At 39.2% G+C, this 21,593-nt stretch overlaps 1 protein-coding gene across 3 annotated transcripts in view; it reads left to right on the plus strand.

The window, feature by feature from the left end:
* Gask1b (golgi associated kinase 1B) overlaps window positions 1-21,338 on the plus strand; it is a 61,795-nt gene extending 40,457 nt beyond the window's left edge. For all 3 annotated transcript variants that reach the window (XM_006501984.4, XM_006501985.2, NM_133187.3), the window contains 2 exons: window positions 11,655-11,881; window positions 16,355-21,338. In XM_006501984.4, the coding sequence (XP_006502047.1) occupies window positions 11,655-11,881; window positions 16,355-16,562 (435 nt within the window). In that variant the 3' untranslated portion in view covers window positions 16,563-21,338. The remainder of the gene's footprint in view (window positions 1-11,654; window positions 11,882-16,354) is intronic.
* The last annotated feature ends 255 nt before the right edge of the window (window positions 21,339-21,593 follow it).

A 21,593-nucleotide genomic window follows, 5' to 3' on the forward strand; every position in this document is an offset into this window, starting at 1 on the left:
AGAATGATCTTGTCAATCTTTTTGCATATTCGCTTTCAGTGTTCTCTCTGAAGACTTGACTCCTGTCCCCTTCCTCACGTCCCATTCTTGTATTTTCTCCCAGATGTGATCCCTTGCATAAAACCAACACAGGCTTTTTAGCTAGCTGGAAATTTTTAAAGGTGTGCATTTTTAAAGGTGGCCCATGCACATTCAATGATTACATTTCTCTGCATCTTTCTTCTTCCATACCTTTAACAACTAAGGAAGGACAGGGGGAGGCTGAAGGTGAATAACAGAGAACAGATCAAGGGCAAGGCATTAACTGGACTGTAGTGGTGCTTGCCTTTAACTATTTGGCTCAGCATTTGGAGGCAGAGGCAGACAGATCTCTGAGTTTGATGAGAGCTTGGTTTACAGATGGAGTTCTGGAACAGCTAGGGATAAACAGAGAAACAGAAAAACAAACAAGCAACCAAAAAAAACCAACCAACCAACCAAACAAAAAAACCCCAAAAAACCAAACCAACAGCATCCCGCCCAAAACCCCCCCCCCAAAAGAAACCAAACCAAACAAACAAAAAACAACAAAGAACAAGACATTAACAAGCTTGAAACCAGATTATTTTTATTTTTATCTTATTTTTTATGTGTATGAGTGTTTGCTTACACATGCATGTCTGGAGCCCATGGAGACTGGAAAAAGGGTGTCATTTCTCCCCAAGAACTTGAGTTATAGAGGTAGCTACCACATCAGTGCTGAGAATCAAATCTTAGAATCTGGGTTCTCTGCAAGAACAGCTCTTAACTACTGAGCCATCTCTTTGGTCTTGAAATCAGATTATGATGTGACCATACTAAGAGCATGCATTCGTTGCTTGTGAATTTTAACAATATAAGGAAGCTTTGATTTGCTTTTGAGGTATTTGATTTGAATAGGGTTTGTGTGTGTGTGTGTTTGTATGTTTAATCAGCTATTCTGTTCTTGTTAGTGTATTTCAGCACTCCTTATGTTACTTTATAAACAAAATCGGGAATGACAGACATCTAGCAAACCATGGGAGGGTTTTGATGAAAGCCAATGCATCTCTATTGCGAGATTTCCATAATTTCTAGTTGGCCTCAGTTATCATTTGAGGTTTGAGGGCTTGCTTCTTGTCCCTGACAAAATACCTTTCCTGTGCCCTGTTTCTCAGTAGTTTCACCCCAGCTGTTTTTGTGGTTCTTCCTCTCATCTGCTTCCTCTTTATCCATCCATTGATACCATCTCCTTCAGCAGGACAGCACTTTTAGATTTCACACCTCAAACTGTGTTCATTGGGAGGTCTACCTTGGCATAGGCTGACATGGTTTCCTCTGAGGATTAGGTCTTCTGGAGACCTTGAGAAGGGAGGAAGGAGACAGTGGGTCTCTAGTTCAAGAGACAAATGCTTTCCATTTTTATGGGCCTTAAATGGAAAACACTGCTGGGGCTAAAGTGTTCTTCAAGAATATAACAGGAAGGGAAAGCAAATACGTGTGCACTGAGCTATGATGATAATCCGTTCTACTAGAGACTTGAGGTTTAGAAACCACATTCTCTCACTTCACAGCATGTAAGCTATTTAACTAATTTATGCTGGCAATGAGAGAGGGAGGGGGAGGGGGAGGGGGAAAGGGAGGGGGAGAGTGGGAGGGGAGGGGGAGGCGGAGGAAGAGTAGTCTTTAGCTAGATTGACTCATACTTGGTTTATGCTGGCCTAAGCAGTCAATATCTACTTTTTTAGAGACTAGCTGGTTTTCTTCTCTCCCCCCACCCCCATTTTAAGTTTTTAGACAGGGTCACACTGGCTGGCTTCAAACTTAACTCAGGGCAAAGGTTTTGAGTCACACATTATTATGAAAAAAAAGTGAGCAGAGGCAGACATGATGGCACCAGCCTGTAACCCCAGCATATAGAAGAACCATCAAGAAAAGGATGAGTTTGAAGACCAAGATGTCTGTTCCCAACATGAAATATTTAACAATATTAATTTTTTTCTTCTAAGTATTAATATTTTACTGTACACATTTACCTGCCACTGCAATATTTCAGTATGCATATACAATTTGTGCTGGTGGAATCAGGCAACTGGTATTTCCTTCATCTCTAACTTTGAAAAGCCCCAAATCTCCTCTAATAGCTCTTTTGAAATAAGAAATTAATTGTTGTCAACCACAGTTATATTCCTGCGCCACAGAACAGTTCATTGTTCCTTCTACCAAGCTGTAACCCTGTGCTCATTAATCATGTTCTCTTATCATCCCTCCCAACCCTTGCCAGTGTCTGGAAAATGCTACTCTGCATACAGTTTCCATGACATCAACTCTTTAAGCTTCCACAGACGGGTGGGACACATGGGATTTGTCTTTCTGGGCTTGACTTATTTCATGCAATATAATGTTCTCCAGTTTTGTCCACGTTGCCCAAAATAACAGAATTTTCATCTCGTCTATAAATAATTCTCTATGTGTGACTCATGTTTTTAGTCTCCATTCATCTACATAGATGCATGATATAATTTCATGGTTTGGTTGCCACATGGAATATGGCAGTGACCATGGGACATCTTGGATACACTGATTTTTTTTTTTTTTTTAGAGTTGTACTGAGGAATAGGATCACTGAGTTATATGGAAGTAGAGCTTTGTATATGTTTTTGCACATATCTAGTGTTAATTCTTAGACACTTCTGTCTTTGACTTCTCTACACTAGGATGTTGGCTGAACTAGGTACTTGCTTTTGTATTGAGTAAAGGAGAGAAGTCAAAACCATGATATACATAATTGCATATTTTTTTTGTGATAACCAACTAAGTATTTCCTGGTCAATTCTAATTTTATAATTAGCCAGAAGTGAAGAAATATTTGATTAGCTATGTGCCTTTTAAAATTTATTTTCACAGTTTCTATGCACCTATCAGACAGTGCTGGGATTAATAATACACAATTAGAATGTTTCACTCGTAGGTTTAGTTATACTCAGTAGAGATGAGTTTAGGAAAGCCTGTTATTCTATACATAGTTATTTTAGAATCAAAGGCTGTTTAAAATGTTATATGAACTAGCTTCTGCCTTCTTTTCTATTATCATTGCACGATTCTGACACCCACTGACCCTGGAGGTTTGTTGTTGGACTTCTGGGTGAATCTGTTATGAAGCAAATTAAAAACTGTGAACTCTCATTGGGACTGATGAATATCCATCTGCTCATTCTCCCAGGTATTCCCTCGGAGCCACTATAATGCATATAGTGTTATACATATACTTACATATAAACTACTATATAATGATTTAAAAATTTTCCATAGTTCTTTATTGGTTACTGAGAAAATAGAGAGGGTAAAGGGTTAACTTAGAGCTGGTTGATCCATTGTGAAAGCGAGGTAAAAATTCAGTTACTTTCTTTTGTGCTCTCCCCAGCCATGTTAATGTTGCTGTTTATAGACATCAGTTACTAAAAGATTCGTGGAACTTCAAACCCCATTACTGCGATGTGGTCAAATCAAATGGAATCTGGTCTGGGGCAATGGGTTTTGTAGGCTTTTCAAGGAACCAAGAGGTCAAAAGTATTTTCATAATGCTGAGACCTGTGTTTTCTCCGTTTGCTATTTTCAGTGTACTAGTGTTTACACTGGGTAGTGCACGTGTGAGTCAAGGTAGGCAGCAGTCCACCAGAAATAGCTCTAGTCTGCGCTCCTCTGTACAGCCCAGGAAAACACGGAGTAAGTGCCAGAATCTCTCAAGAACCACCTTGGAGAAGTGATACCTGTATTAAATGTCTGCCTATAAGTACATACTTTTAAAATACCTGAGTGACAAGATGGGAAGACTGTGTACAGCCACCTCAAGGGTTGCATCTCAAAGCTCAGTTGTTGTGCTGAGACAGTAAGACAACAGATAGGGAAACATGGAAGTCTGGCTTCAGTACAGTGGTGAGTATTAATCATAGCGTGGACACACGTGGACACAGTCTTCATTTTTTTCATTAACAGTGATTAAGTATTCTTTCTAAGATAGGAAGTGCACTGGTAAGACATATGAAATTAGTCATGCTTAGTTAGCACAAAAAGCTGTAATATCTATGATGGTAAGTAAGCCCATTGGAGTTACTAGCATGAGGCACTGTGGCAGACCGCTGTGAAAATCAGCTCATTTCTTTTTGTGGCATCTGAGTTATCCTCTTGGAGTTGTTCTCTTCATTTGTATGTAATGCTTAGGCCCATAATAAACTCAATGCTGGTTTGGATTGTCTTAATGCTTAATACATCTATGATGGAATAAGCCTTGCAGCATTTTGAAAAAAAAAATAGCTGGTTATAAATCAGGCTTTAATGTCTAAGAAGCACAGAAATAAACCCATCTTAGAATGGGAGATCCTGTATATAGTGGATGGAAAAACAACTTTGAAAGCAAGGCCAATTCAGAAAGCAAAACCAAAATGTTTTCAAAGGCTAACAGATAATCAATTTGTCAGAATTAGTTACTGTTTTAATTGAGTTTTATCAAGCCAATGAGTCTAGGCAGCTGTCAGATTTGTCTCGTCAACTCTAGCCATGATCAGAATAGTCTGAGCATCATCACCTAGTCTGTCTTTATTCTTGTCAATTTTCTTTTAATAAATTCGCATTTATTAAGAAAAATAAAATTGGCAGGAATTCTTTGTAAATACTAAATATGAACAAACATCACTGTACAAAAGACCAGTTTTCAGTGGCATTGTTCCTTCAGATGTAAACGAACAGGAGTTTTTGTTCCTTTGTAATTCTAGTTTACGTTATCTGAAATACTGCCTCATTTCATTTGAGGGATGCGTTTTAAGGAGATTCTTCTTAGATTAGGTATATTTCATTTCCAGTTTAAATTTCTTAATATAAATTCTTAAGGAAAGCAATTAGGTTGTTTCATCCTCATTTTGTTTATTTTTTTAATTTTAAAGACATTTCACTTATTTTAAGTATATGAGTGTTACCACCCATGTTCCTGGGACCCAGGGAGGATAGAAGAGGGCATTGGATCCCCTGAGACTGGAAGTATATACTGTTGTGAGCTACAGTGTGGGTGCTGGGAATCAAACCTGAATCTTTTGGGGAAGCAACAGTCCTCTTAATCCCTGAGTCATCTCTCCAGGCCTTTCTTCCTGGGTTAGATTTCTCTACTTAATATAAATTGGGTCTAACAAATCAGAACTTCACAGGATATAAAAATACTTGTCTTTTTCTGTTTGTTAGTTTGAGTGCTTTTTAAAACTCATTGCAGGAAGGTGGGTGTGTCTCAGGCAGAGTTTATTTTTATGCAGCTCTGCTTGTTCAAATTATAGAAAGTGAATTTCTTTCCCTAAAAATAGACTGTTGGTTGCCTGGTGCCTTTATCCAGAGCCTATCTGTGAGACAGTGAAGCTTTTAACATTGTATCCTAAATACATCACAGCACTGAACATCGTACAGAGAAATGACACCATGCCTTTCCTTGTGAATCTGTAATATGGAAGAAACTAGAGATCCATCCTCGACTTGATGCACGCTGGTAGCGATTTCAACGTGAAGTTCTGGGGTGGAGGTGGATTAGAGCAGCCCACAGATGCAGGAACTTTAAGCCCGTGCTCCTTGTTAGATGTTAGACACAGAAGACTATTGTTACATCTCTCATCATTCTTCAACTGCCCTGCTAGTCATGGGTACATGCTTATTTGTTGTCATGGCAGCACAGGACACAGTGAAATCCATGGCTTGCTTTATGATGTGACACAGTTCCCAAGTGGTATAGGTACAGGATAAGGGAGAACACATTCTCTCTCCCCCTCGCCCCCGCCCCCGCCCCCGCCCCCGCCCCCGCCCCCGCCCCTCTCCCCTCCCCTCCCCTCCCCTCCTCTCCTCTCTCCTCCTCTCTCCTCTCCTCTCTCTCCAGAATTTTGCTTTCTATGGTTCCCTGAAGAAGCTGTGCTTGCATTAGCAAGCACCACGGATGCTGTGGTGTTTGTCCAAGATTTCTCTTCCCACGATGTGGTGTTATTTCCTTACTCATTAGATGGTAGGGAACCAACTCTGATTCCATTTGTAGCACTGCAAATACACACAGGTTTATATAGGACAAACTCCCAGAGCACATTTTCCCAGGTGAGTTTCTCTGACAACTAAATAAGCCCGAATGTTTTGTGTCTTCCCATGCCCGGAGTGCTGCCAGTGAATGTGATTCTGTGTCTCTTTTTGCCTTTTAAAATCTTTAAGATAATTGTCGAAAGTAAGATCTATTTCCTACCTGTGTCTTTTACAAGCAAGTGAGATGTTCAATCAAATAATGGGAAGTTAGAGGAACTCTGCCAGGAAACTGCCAGCCAAGGAAAAGAATTTCCTTTTGAGATTTCCATTTCACCTGCCTGTTATGCTGATGTCATGTAAGGCATTATGGTAGATTTTCTACCAGATGCAGAATTCATGATCCATGGTTAGTGCAGTTAAACCCAAAGACAGATACTAGCCAAAAGTAAAGGACAGACATAGAGGCAGCTGGTGGCTTGCTCCTGACAGTACTTTTATAAGTTCCTCTCCTCTTGGCATACCTACCACTTTACTGTGCTCTCAGTACAAGGCACTGCTTTGTTGAAGGTCTGTACATAGTCAAATTCAAATTGAGTTACAACATTTTGCAGAGTTGATTCATTAAGGGCTTTGCACTACAATGTGCTAGCCTTTGGGTAAATCATTGAGCAGAATTTCTGTTTATCTACATATATTTTCTTGAATATCAAGCTCCCTCCCTATATTTGATGTTTTCTTTCCAAAAAATGGCAGTTGTTTAATGTTTGAGCAAGGTGTGGTGGTACACACCTTTAATTTTAGCATCTGGGAGGCAAAAGTGGGTCTGTCTTCTATTCTGCAAGTTCCAGGACAGCCAAGGTTGTATAGACAGACTCTGAATCAAAAAGTTGAAACTAAAACCAAATAGTTTGATTAAGGTCAGTAAGGATCTTAAGAGAGGAGGTGGGGAGATAATTTTGCCGTTGGTACAGTGTTCGCTATGCAATTTTCATGAAAGCATAGCTTTGCATTTTTAGTGCCCATATAAAAGCATGGCAGTGGGTGTACATTTGTAACCCCAGAAAGGGGAATGTGGGTCAGAGATAGAGGCTTATAAGCCAGCCAGCCTTGACCAATCAGAGACAGAAGGATCATCAGCCAGCCAGCCTAGATTAATTTATGAGCTCCAGGTTCAATGATAGTTTTTTGTCAAACACTAATGGGGGAGAGTGACAGGAAAAGACACTTGAAGTCAGTCTCTAGCTTCTACATTCACCTACACATATGAATAAGTATACCTACATGCATATGTGCACACACAAGTTAACAAACATATATTTACCCCCTTCACAAAGAATATTAAGATATTGACTTATTAAACAAGAAATGCATATATGCACACCTATGTTCATGCACACCAGTTAAGAATGAAGAAAGAAAAATTGGTGGATACCAATATGCAGGCTTATCTAATTTAGCTGGTTTATGCCATAACATGTGGATGACGGGAGTTCACTGTCCGTGTTGGTGGGGACATCCTCATGATACTCTCCCTTCAGCTTCCCAGCATGCTTTGCTTCAGTTGTCATTCTTTTAATGATTTCCCCCGATGTCCTGCTCACTGTACTTCTGCTCTTCCAGTTCAATGTGAGAAAATGGCAGAGTTTTCAGATAAATGTATTTTCAGATTTTTCCCATGGGCATTGGCGCTCTAACTTCTATTGGCTTCGTATTCTCTTTGTGTCTAGCAGTGTATTCTACCTGTACTGTTTAGGATCTCCCAAGGACCCAGGCCACTTCAGACCAGACCACCAAGGACTCAGGCCACTTCACCCCACTTCGTATCAGTCCACAACACCAATGCAAACAGTGCCTGCTAGCACCATTAGAAATGCCCATAGCATTTTTGTAGAACAGTTTTGTCCACTGAGTGTAATGAAGTATATCTTCTCCAGCTCATGCCAACTGACTCTTTAAACTCAAGTCCTTTTTCCTTGCTATTCTGGCCTGACGTTCTTTGTACTTCTGCTGAGACTCTTGTAATCAATACTAATTGCATGCAGAATCATTTACCATTTTATGCAAATGTGAGCAAATGTTTGTTTTGCGTTGGCTGGGAGACAGTACCTGAAAGATAAAATCAGCACAGATGAGAGCTTGGTGCTTTGATGACAGCTTACACTTGTGGATTAGAATCCTGAGCTCTATGCTTTGTGAGAAGAGGGGAGCCCAGAGGAGTCACCTGTCTCTTCCTCATAGCTCAGTGTCTTTTTAATTTCTGTTGCTTTGTTGGGACATTGCCTGCAATTTGTTGTTTAATCATGTTACTTTGAAGGCAATGATGATATGAATAAACCAACCCAAGCCCTTGATGGACCTAGTTTTGAACACAGACCTGGATAGGGTGTGGTTTTTGTCTAAAAAGGAGCTGGTTTTCTGCAGACATCTAATGGTTCTTCAGAGCCACACAATGAGGCAGAGGTTTCCTTGCTTTAGAAGCAATAAGAGAACAGAAGTTACTTAGAAGATATATTTTTTTCCTACAGACAAAATGATTACTACCAAAGGAAAATGGAATTAAGGGAAAACGCTTTTGAAGGAAATATATCTAAAAATATCTATCCCATCTCTTTAAAAAAAATTGGCAGGAACACCTGGATTTTTCTGAGTGTAATTTTAGTTAGGTAAACATTGAAAAGATATATTTTTCTAAAAAAGGAAAGAGTGCTTTTATGGAAAATGATGGTTGGCAGTTCTCTTCAGCAGTAGACTGCTTTTGCAAAAAAAGAAGAGTTTTCCTATATTATAGAATAAGAAAGTATGAATTCAGGTAGGGCCAGTGACACGCTTGGGCCAGGCTGACAAAGGTGCCTTGTACCAAGCTTGAAGATGTGAGCTCTGTCTCTAGCACCCATATGGTGAAAGGATAGAGTCCACATCTGAAAGTTGTCCTTTGACCTCTAGGTGTGGAGGGTGTCCTGCACACACATACATACCACATGCATGCACCCAAAATTAAGTAAATTAATAAAATAATAAGAATTCAAACAAACAGTAATGGTGATTGGCATCCTTATTGCTTACCTGAAGACATTTAGCCACAATAGGCTTCTTTGCAGGATGCCCACTTAAGAACAGAGACAGACTGGCACTGCGGGCACTTTTGCAATGCTTAAGTGTTTTGCTTTAATGTGTGCACTGAACAAGCACATTAAAATATCATCTGGGGTTCACAGCTATGCGCGATGTGCTTTATTAGGCTTTAAAAATTGGCGCACTATCTTGAAAGTACACAGAACTGCATTTGGCAAACACCTAAACCAGATGACAAGCAGATAATGCTGACTTTTAGGGACTTTAAGGGATAAGGGTTATACCAATATCCTTAGTATATTGAATGGTAATTCAGAGAAAACTATGACAAAATTCTGAGACGATTTGGAGACTGATTTTATAGCTACATAAGCCATTATTATACAAGGGCAAAAATATAAGAATGTGCATGACTCTAGCCAGAGAGCAGCAGAACTGAATAAAACACATTATCTGAGGCCTTGCCTGTACATGCCTAGGCATACATAGGCATACACTTGCACACGGCAATGTATTCACCAAGTACATGTTTGAATCTGAATACCATCAGTAGCCATCATTTCCCAGAAGAGGAACTGGTCATAAATACCTATCATCAGCGGTGGTGTTGGTCAGACTTGCCTAGCACAGCAGGCTGTCAGAGAATTGGTGAAATCATCAGAATATCTCATGATTCAAAATTAGATTATAGAGAACATTTTAGAATACACTGTAGAAAACAGTCAGATGAGGGGGTGGCAATAAAAAATATGCCCTCTGTCATTCTCTCCAGTTTCTAATTACTCATGCTTTCATGAGGTTTAAAAATATCAACTATAAAATACAATTGTTACAGAGATGCTGACAGAGCTTAAATCCATGAGAGCTTAAGATCAAACATGAATTCATTCAACATTCATGGCTTTCATTATAGTTTGGATCATAATTCTCCCCTATGTTCTGTCTCCTGTGTTAAAGGCTCGTGGCACTGCTGGGAGATAGGTATTGGAATCTTTAAGAGGGACAGAAGTAGGTAGATCTCTGAGTTTAAGTCCAGCTTGGTCTACAGAGCAAGTTTCAGGGTAGCAAGGGCTACACAGAGTAATACTGCCTGAAGCAGCAGCAGCAACAACAACAAACCAAAAAAAAAAAAAAAAAACAACAACAACAAAAAGAAATAAAAAAAATAAGTTCATCCTTAAGAGTTAAAATCTAAATGTTTATTCTAGTATAGTCAAAAAATGTTTCATTTCTTCATGAGTGTTAATCTAGTTGAACATGAACATATGATGGTGTCTATGAAAACTGACCTCTAGCCAGTTTAAGCTTGGCTCACCGTTTTGCAGACTTTAGTCCCTAGCTGGCTGCCCTCATAGAGTTTGGACTTCTGGAAAGGCAGTGGTACAGGGAAGAGTAAGCTAAGAATCAAAGAAGAGCAATGAGGGTCTTCATCCCTTTCTGTGGCCTAAATGGATCACTTAAGACCACCTACTGAGTCTCATCTTTCAAGGTTTCTACCACTTCAACAGTGTAAGTCTGGGAACTAAATTTCTGCTCTATGGGCCTTTGGGGGAAGCATTTAGATCTAAAGTAAAGACTGTATGCCCTATTAAGTGTGTCTAACCTGTGGCACAGGGCCACATACATTTTAGGATAGCTGTGACTGTGGTCCAACATGTTTGCAAATAACAATGTCATGCTTCAGCATCATAATCTTGGACAGCCCTGCCTGTTAGGGCTGTGTACAGTATTTCATTAATCTTTCTACTAACTGCACAACATAAATAAGTCATAGCATGCAGGTGACTGAACAGAGTCAGTGACATGAAGGAATCTATACTAGGTTGCGTAGCTATCAGGTGTAAGACCAGAGGTTTGAGTTTAGGTGACTAGATTCCTGAGTTCAAGTTTACTTCACTCTGATTATCCAATATAACTTTTTTCTTGATCAAAAGAAGTGACATTAAGCAATACTCTAGTCAACTTTGCAACTTTTTTTTTCTAGTTCTTCCCACTATAACAAACCCCTAAAGTCTTTATAACTTTGTCACATATTCAGAATCTAGTGATGTTTCATTGTTGGATCTCATACCTTCTGTAGAGTTCTATTTCAGGTTAGCTACTGCAATACTACAGTCCAGCACAGTAGACTTTATAACCAGTAAAGTAGTAAGAATCTGTAGGGCCCAATCCCAGAAAGAAACCAAGAGCTAGTCCCTGGGTCTGTAGAAATACTATGCTGTCTTCTCCTTCCTGAGGAAGTCAGAGATTCTGCTGGCCACATGTTTGCATGTGATTCTGTGGGCACTGTGGCTATCAAGGGCGGGGTCGCCTGAGTTGGACGATCTGCTGTTAGCTGAAGCTGGAACTGCTTAGGACGCTGTGTGAGTCAGAGGGCTTTGAACTACGGACTTATTCTAGCAGCTGCTTTTCATTAAAGCAGCCTGGCCTGCATGGGTTCTGGCAGGTCAGCTGTTCAGAAAGCTCCCAATTCTTTGGAAATGTTCAGACTTTCCCAAGCTTTTGCTCAGCATCTTGGATTTTGTTCTCATTTCCATTTTTTTCAGATTTATAATCGCTTGGATACAAATTGCTGCGGATTCCGACCTCGAAAGGAAGATGCCTGTATACAGAATGGACTGCGGTCGAACTGTGAGGACCAAACTTCTGTGACGTTAGCACACATTATCCAGAGAAAGAATGACCCAAGGCATTTGGTCTTCATAAACAATAAGGGCTTCTTTGATAGAAGCGAAGATAACTTAAACTTTAAGTTGTTAGAAGGCATCCGAGAGTAAGTTTTGTGTTCATTGTGGGAAGCCTATCTCACTCTCTAGAGTGTTCTGAAATTCTCTGTGTAGCTCAGACTTTTCTGAAACACACTGTCATTCAAGCTGACCTCAAACTTACAGTTCCCTTCCTGCTTCAGCTTTCAGAGGGCTCAGATTACAGGAAGGAGCTGTTACATCCAAAATGAAGAGTACATTTTCTAATACAGTGACATCTTGGAAGATCACATGTTTGTTAACAAACAGTAATGTTTTGTGAAGACTCACATCTTATGTTAGATATATTTAATTTCCAAAGAAACTCTAAGTGTGGGAATAGAGATTCCCAAGAAGAAAAATAGCATTCCAAGAGCAGACAGTACATCTATGAGCAGTCCACAACACCTACACAGCTCTTTCCACAGTCTGCCTTCACTGCCAGGTTCAACTTTCATTGTGAAAACCATGTGGGTGAGGTTGGACATGCGCAGGGCTGTCAGGAGTAGGATAATCAGATGGCAGAGGCTTTCTTATGAGAGCAGGGGATTGGACATGGCAGGAACAGTACAGATGTCTAAGTCTGTAATAAAGTATTTGGCATGTCAATGGAACTAATAGGCATGGCAGGATGTTGGATTCATGATTAGCCCAAGTGACTGTTATGAATATAGTAGGAAGGTAGGGCACCAGAGGACAGCTGGCCCTGTAAACTGGGTAGGAGGGCTTTTGAGTACTCAGAAGTCTTATTGGCAGACAGCCTGTGGGACTGGATCTTGAAAACTACAAAGGAGGGGCTGCGGGAGGCGAGACAAAGAAGAGCTGTTGTACTCAAGATTGGCCCAAAACTCAGAGATGACCCAAATCATTTGGGAGACATTTGGTAGGACCTAGAGTGGATGCAGAGTAAAGAGGGAGGTAGCATGAAGCTAAAGGAGATAGTGCTATACTGGGGAAGTAAGAACACAGTGGGTCTCATGGCATTTGGGGATAGCGGAGACTCTTACAGATGGCCTCTGGTGGGGGAGCAGGGGGGAGGGTGTTGGGGAGCCAGGGGAGAAGGACTCAGGTTTCTTTAAGGGACTAGCCATGGGAAGTTTGACCATGCTCCAGTGAGTATATGGGTAACACAAATTGGATTTTCTTTCATTTGCTTCTTCCATTTTTGGGGAGGCGGGGAAGTTCACAAGGGTGGGAGGGCAGAGCTGGAAGGATTGGGAAGTGAGTGTGATCCTGGTGCGTGCTGTAGAATTCCCAACGAATCAATAAAAATACTATGTTGAAAAAAACAAGTGCAGCAGGACCTGGCTACAAAGCCTGATCAGTCCCACCTCAGTTATGGAAGTCATGAGTAAATCTCACAGCCAGTAGAGCCACCCTCATAATAACCCCAGGGAACTAGGTTCCATTGGAAGCTTAAGAGCCCACAAAATAGCCATAGCCACCCCCTAAGAGCCAAACACCTGGAAATAAGCCCAATATAACTGAAACTAATGGTAAAACTCAGCCCTTCCAAGCCTATGCCTACTGTTTTTTTACTTTTTGGCAACTTATGTTTGTGTCCTACAGTGATTACTCTTACTGTCATGTGGCTCAGTGTGTTCCATATCTACATTTCAATCATTTCCCCTCAACCTTTGTACTTAGATAAAGTGGATTTTAGAAACTCTCAACACTTTCCTGTGGGTTTTGAGAGTGCCAAGAGGGTTCTCTCCCCACACCCCCTCCCCCACCCCACCCCTCATCCTTCCCTGTTGGTGTGCTTTACAGCTCTGTGAATTGAAGGCAGAATACACTGGCACATTCTCTCTTTTAAATGCCTAAGCCAAGGAAAATTTATGCATAGGGAAATTGACATTCCTAAGACATCATTTACTAAATTGATATTACAGGGACTTTTCTTTGCAGAATTGAGAGTGCCGAGGGCATGCATCTATCTATCTTAAACATTCACAGAACTATGAATACTTTTATTTATTCTTTCAAAGAAGATTGAACCTTAACTGCATTAAGGGGTATAATGTGTTTAAGGTTAAAACTTCTTTGACTATATAATTCATACATTAATAAGCAAGAGTGAAGTCTTTGCTAGGCTCAGAGCCACACATTGACTATTTCCCTTAACCAATGCAATGTAAGAGCCCTTAGCAGAGCAATGGCTTGTTTTCTTTTATGAACAGGACTTCTAGTCACTGAAGAGAATGGGAGTTTTGATGCTCTCATCTCATGTATTCTGCCTAAGCTAACTTGGCTGAAGGGCTATAGAATTAATAATTATGGATATTACTACATTATATAGTATAACATTAAGACATCGCCCACAAGACTGCACAGCACATGTTTTTAGGGGACCCAGAGCACACACTATGCCTTATTTAATTTCACACTCCTGAGATTCACTCTGTCCAGCTCAGTAACCTTTGGTCTCCAGCATCACCAGAATTCTTGAACCTGGGTCCCTAGTGTCTATATGTCCTAAGTATTGTCCCCAAGTGTGTCTTTAAATAAGTGCATGTTTTTGCCCTATAATTTTATAGGTGCAACTATATTTATTTGAAAGTTACTCTTGAACCCCAGCGATTATATGGTATAACACTTCTGTGAGCTAGAGGAGGCCAAGCTGAAAGTGTTGCAGAATATAACCTATGACTTAGATTAGACATTTTCTAAGACCTTATGGCACTATACATGCTAGACCCTGGCTCTAGTCTTCCTACATTGAAAAAAAAAAAAAAAAAAAGCAAGTTCAGTGAACTCTCAATGGTTCAGCCCCGGGTTCTTCTTAAGTGACCTCAGGGTGTCCAGTGAGATGTCATTGAATATCCTTGCTCTAAAAGTTTAATTTTGCTGAATTTATTTGAGAACAACTGCCAGCTTTCTGTTACTGTAAGTAATGTCTGAGGTGATTGTCTTACAAAGTGGGAAGATTTACTGTAGCTCACAGCTTTAGGAGTTTCAGGACATAGCCACCTGGCTCTGCTTCCTTGATCTTTCAGTGGTACTGTACACTGTGGTAGTACTAAATGCCACCATATTTCTGCTAGCCATTTCTTTCCCCGTAACCAATGCAGTGTCAATGCCAATAGTAGGATAATGCTCTGTTTTCTTTTATGAACAAGACTTTTATAGCCAAGGCTGGGGAGGTCCTTTTCACGGGTGATCAGCAGTTGAAAGAGAAAGAGGGAGGGGTGGAACCCTAGCATTTCTTTCAAGGCATGCCTCAATGACACCATCTTCTACTATGCCTCGCCTCCTAAAAGGACCACCATTCCCCAGTTATAGTATCCCAAGGACTAAGTCTTTAATGCATGGACATTCGGGAGACATTCAAGATATAAGTTAGAGCATCATTTAATACTCTACTCAGGAAAACACTGGCCTTGTGCCTATCCATTTGACATGTTTATTGTTGTCCTTACTTAGCTCATGCCGTGTTGGCAAGACATGGGTGCAAACTCCCTGGTCCTCTGGGCCTTACAACACACCTCTCTCCTCTTCAGTGTTTCCTAAGCCCCAGATGTGGGAGTTGTTTTGTAGATGAATCCATGAGGCCTCAATTCTACACCAAGAATTACAGGCAACTAAAAAATGCTGAGAGCTAGAAAAAGTCTTATCCAGGGAAGAACACACCAAGTGGCTATCCAATATTAAATTGCCAGCCCTAAAAGCATACATATAAGTAACAATATATAGATCAGTATATAGAACAGTAGATATATAAATATATATTTAAGAGTATATATTCATGCAATAACAAATAATACAAAAAGAGGCCACAAGTCAGAAAGATATCAAGGAGAGGTATATGGGAGGGTTTGGAGGGAGCAAAGAGCAGTGAGGAATGATGTAATTATATTATAATGTCAAACATAAAAGAAATAATTAAAAACTAAAAAGAAATCCCCAAATAACACCAAAACCAAACACAAAGCAAAGCACAGACAATCTCTCAAGTTCCAAAAGTATAATCTCAATCAGAGGGGATTCTTCCTCGAATTGAATTTTCTTCTTAAATAATTTTTCTTTTGTTCTATCAAAAGTCTGTAGTCATTGAACTTTAAACCATAACTGCTGTTCAGGGAGGACACTTCGCTGAAACCACACACGTTTTGCTTCTCTCGATTTTCTTTCATCAAACTTCACCTTGTTACTGATGAGAGCAGACAAAAGGCTTTCTGTAGCTTAAGATGATGGGAAATACATCTTCAGACCTAATGTGATCTTAATTCTATGCCTCTATTTGCCAATCTTTAATGACCTTTAAGTAAGAAATTAGGATGTCACGTTCTGAATGGACTAGATAATTCGGTTCATTTGAAATACATTTTTTCGTGTATTTTATTTTCATGAGAAGTGTCTGCTTGTCAGTGACAAAAACATTTTGGTTTTCTAGGTCTCATTTGATAGTGTGACTTATGAGATTAAGGAAGGCAGAGCAACTGGAAGGAGAAATAATATTTCTGAGCAATTTCTAAGAATGAAATGTTGTGTTCTCGTTTCAGGTTTCCTGAATCTGCAGTTTCTGTTTTGAAGAGCCAACACTTAAGACAGAAGCTCCTTCAGTCTCTGTTCCTTGATCAGGTTTATTGGGAAAGTCAAGGAGGCAGGCAAGGCATCGAGAAGCTTATCGACGTGATAGAGCGGAGAGCCAGAATCCTTATCACCTACATCAACGCACACGGGGCTAGAGTATTACCTATGAATGAATGACAAATGGCTTTCTGCCTTGAGGGCTATACATGTGTCACATTTGGTTTTTCTTAAATAAAAGATATCAACCTTAAGTGTTTCTAGAAACGAGGCAGCATAGTTGAATACGTGAAACTGACGCAGTTTATATCATGAACTGAGTTTAAAAAGTTTGTAGAGTTTAGAGGTATGCAGATTCAAGAAGTTTCAGAATAACATATTGCTTGCAGAATGCCTGTTAATATATTTTCCTAAGACTCTGGTATGTTTGTCTCAGCATTGTCATTGTGTAATGACCCAAATGATTATTCCTACTGATGTTTAAACCATTTTCATATCATTTGACGGAACAATATAAACCAGAGACACTGGCTCTTCTAATAAATCATTCCCATGCCATTTGACTGACCTGACCAGCTGCTAGAAATGAGTTGATCGGCATTCTCTCATTGCTGATGGTTGCAACAGCTTTTCCAACACTATCCAGAGGCAATTCTACATCACGAAATTGAGGCGTCTGATCTGCAAGTACAACAGTCTTGAAACACCTTCTAAGTAGACATGGAAGTAGATTCGTTACAAACGACCAGTATATTTTCTAGAGTCTAAGATAATCAGCTACCTCTGAACAACAAAATTCTCCTATCCTTCCCTTTTTAAGAAATTTATTGACAGCATAGACATTTCCATATATGACAATTGATGTATTCGATTTGCTGTCTCAATTTTGATCCAATTTATATCTTGTGGTTAGAAAACTAAAAAGTTATGAGGCATGTTGCTACCTGTTTGAAAATTTACTTGTAGAATCCCTTAATATTCTTATTGGTTGATTGGCTTAAAAAAAAGTTAAGGTTTCACATAGTCCAGGCTGGCTTTGAACTCCTTACGCATCAGAGGATGACCTTGGTCTTCTGATGCTTTGCCACCCAAGTGTTGGGATAACAGACAGTATATGACACCATGCCCCGTAGTACTCAGGATCAAGCTGGGTCTCTGTCATGTTAGAGAGACACTGTATGACTAAGCCCATAACCCCAGCCCACTTTTAATGAATATGTAACAATTTGTCATTTTATAAAGGATATACTGTAATTTCTGAAGTTTTCTTTTTTGTTTTTGTTTTTGTTTTTTGTTTTTCGAGTCAGGGTTTCTCTGTATAGCCTTGGCTGTCCTAGAACTCACTCTGTAGACCAGGCTGACCTTGAACTCAGAAATCCGCCTGCCTCTGCCTCCCAAGTGCTGGGTTTAAAGGCATGCGCCACCACTGCCTGGCTGAAGTATTTTTTTTTAATCATAGAGGACTTCCTTGGTGCAATTAGGTTTCATCTGATTTAACTGATATTATCTAGGTATTGACGATAAGTTCAGATATTAAATATATTATGTAGATCAGCTCAATACAAGAAGTCCTAATGAAAGCCAACACTCATGACTGCATCTTCTCACAAAGAACATGGATAGAGAGCATATGGCAACTAATTAGGCAAAATTAAGTCTCAACTAATTCTCCCCCAAATCCCTCTACCAAACCTTTCGTGGGCTTGGAGGAACTAAGGCACACAAAGTTCATGCTCTGAGTCTTTCTGTCCTGAGAGAATTTGCCAGGCCATCACTTATCCTTCTTATACGGAACCTTTGAATCTAGAGCAAATTCTGTCTCTCTTGCTTTCAGCTCTACTACCGCTTATTTGCAAGGTCATTGATTAGCCAGGTGTAGTGATACAGACCTGAAATCCTAGCACCCAGGAAGCCGTGGACGGTTTGCAAGTCTGATGTCAGTCTGGTGTTAGTGATAACCTGTCTGAAATGTGCCTCTCCCTTCATAAAAACTGATTTACTGACTTTTTCTTCTTTTGGAAACTTAAAAAAACTAAAATAAAAAGTTACACATTTTTATCATACTTCTCATCTCCTTGTTTTCAGTTTTGTTCTTAATGCACACATCTTCCGTCTTCTGATGAAAAATAATTTGATATTGATGTGAACTTTTAAAAACATACCAATATAGGCTACATCATAGGAAAAAATACCTGTGTAGATTATAATTGATACAAATACACCAACTTGTCAAACTAGTAAGTCTAAGTGTTAGGTATAAGAGAAGACAGACGAAGGGAAGAGGCACCCACTGATGCCTCTTGTTTCTGCTTTCCAAGGCTCATGACCAAGGACTGCATCTTCCATCCTATATGTTTCCTTTCCCTTGGCGTGGTGAACTTTGTCGCGTTCTCTGCAGTTCTCTCCAGTGTGACCTGAGTATGACTGTGGGCTCTGGTGAGTCCCCACAATGGCTGCTCTCTATGAGTTTTGTCTCACAAATCATCTTAATTATCTTTGTGAGCACTTTTACACCCCCACTTGACCTTGAATTAAAAGATTTCTGCCAAGTTGTCTCATGCCTTATCAAGACGACCTACACATTTATCTTAATACTTTTTTGTTTTTGCAGAATTTACCATTTTAATTCACATTGTGATATTAATTACAGGCATTCTGGCTTTTTAAAAATCTTGCTTTTATGCTCTCAGTTAGGATGCTTCTGAGCAAGCTGGCCTCCCCAAGATGGGTCTGACCCAGATGGGTTTTTGCCTAGTTATTTCAACATGCTTAATTCTAAGCAAAAGGTTCGAGGACATTGCTTATTTTTATAACTTTTGTTTTAAAGATTTATTTTTACTGTTTATTTGTGTGTATACATAGGTATACACACACATGTGTATGCAGTACTCATGGAAGCCAGAAGAAGGGCATCGGAACCTCTGAAGCAATTGTGAGCTACCTGACTTGGGGTCTTGGAACTCAACTAAGGTCCTCTGGAAGAGCAGTGCATGCTCTCAACAGCTGGGCATCTCCCCAGCCTTTACATTCATTTTTAAAATGATTTATTTTGTTTTGCAAACAGTGAGTAATTGATGGTGCATTAGTTTTGACTAATAACTTCAGGCCAAACTCTGATTTCTAACAAGCAACATTTTTCTTTTATTGAAACGATGAGAGTGTTTTTGTATTTCCGATGTGCTAAAGAAAACCTACTGTGATTTGGTATAGAATATCCCATTACATGGCTTATTTGCTCTAACAGATGTAAATAGAAGATAAGGGCTTATTCTGGTGTGACCTGCTTCCTGTTAGCTGATGTGAAAACACACATGTGTCTCAGACCCTGTCATTAAATGCTACAAATTAAATTCGTGTAATTTTTTCTGATACACGAGTTAGTTTTCAAAAGAGAATACAGTGCCCCTCCCCTTTGGAACAGTCCACTCCAGTCTGTCTCTGCTTTAGACAGACTTTAGTCTTTGTTTTTATGACCAAATATTCTGTTTAAACTGGAAAACGGAATAAACAATGAACTTCAAAAGGATGTTTGTTTGTTACTTCACCAGTGGAAAAAAAGAGGCAATTTAGAAGTCAAGATGCCTGCCTGGGTCGTGTGTGCAGGCATGTGTGCACGAATTTGATGTCATAATTCATGATCACTATGCTTTCTCTCCGTGTACATATAGCATCGTACTATAGGGTTGGCAAAATAATTAGCTAGCAGATTTCATTCCTCTTAGGAGGAGATTTAATTTTTAGTTAGCTTTCCATGGTTGCTGCGAGCCTTACAGTAGCTTGAGCTCTCCTTCCTCTTACTCCTCTTTAATCAGGTTGTTAAGTACTTAGGAAGTGTATCATAGTGTACAACATCCTAGACTTATTCTTAAAACAATTTTATCTATGGACTTGAGTAATAATGTGTTTATTCTACTGTACCTTTAAATATGCATTACATTATATGTAACGAATAAATTATTTAGATAGAAAGTTATTTTCATGTTGTCTTATGAAATCCTAATGTTTATTTGAATGCAGACTATTTAAGTCACATTTAATGTACTAGTCTGAAAAACATGTTGAAATCATATATATATGAATTTGATACTTCTGTCTCTCTTTTTTTCTCTCTCCCTCCTTCCCCCTTCTCTCTTTTGTAAAATAATAGTAATAGTAGTAATAGTAATAATAATAATAATAATAATAATAATAATAATAATAATAATAATAATAATAAGTAATATAGCCAAGAACCAGGCTGGGGGAGTCCAGGGTATTCAGTAGACTGTGGCACCGTGATGCTTTGAGTTGGAGCCCAAGCAGTTGGAGTCTCACTGGAGAACACAGCAAGCACCTTGGGTGCTATTTACCAGACTGACTCTTCTGCACTGATGTGTGTTAGAGACACTGATGGTGTGTACTTGAATTCCAGCATGCAAGAGTTGAGTCAGACTGACTTTAAGTTTGGGTCAGCCTGGACTACAGTCAGACCCTGTCTCAAAAACAAATGAAAACCAAAACAGAACTCAGAAAGCAAGAACTTTCACTTTATGAGAGATTTTTTTTTTTTGGACTTGTTAGAACACTTATCTGAAATCAGAAATAGTTTACTGTGACTTTGGCATGTTCTTACAATGTTGGGCCTGATTTTCTACAGAATGACTATTGAGCAAAATTTTAGGGAAGAGATTATGTTGTAGACTCATGTTTCATAGAAATACAAGTTTTTCCTGGTTCAAAAAATGAATGTAATGGTTAAAATTTATTACCATGTTGGACCCTTTTATATCTATTCCAAATATTTTATAATATGGCTTTTAAATGTTTAGCTTTAGAAATATTTTAAAATGGACCTACCACTGTAGTGATGCTGCATTTATTGTTATGATAAAATACTTCACAATCATCTATTTTTCCTAAGAATCACTTTTATCTTTTGGAAAATTTTGCTTTAATAAACTTCTAACTACTGCTGTATACTTTTATATGTTTGAAAGTTATTATTTTAATTTTGAAAAGTTCACTTAGTCAAACTCTTAGGATATAATAATATAATTTTATAACTGAATGGTTTCATGGATTTATTATTTATCTAACTCCCACCCTGGAAATAAACATTTAATGAAAAACCGTGACTTAATTTTCTCCAATTTAGGCAGATGGTTGATTTAGTTTCCTCAGTTTTCTGATATAGAAAGTTAGAGAGTCAAAACAACAGTAAATGCAATTATT

The sequence above is a fragment of the Mus musculus genome, chromosome 3 (assembly GCF_000001635.26).
Source record: "Mus musculus strain C57BL/6J chromosome 3, GRCm38.p6 C57BL/6J".
NCBI classification, from domain to species: Eukaryota; Metazoa; Chordata; class Mammalia; order Rodentia; family Muridae; genus Mus; species Mus musculus.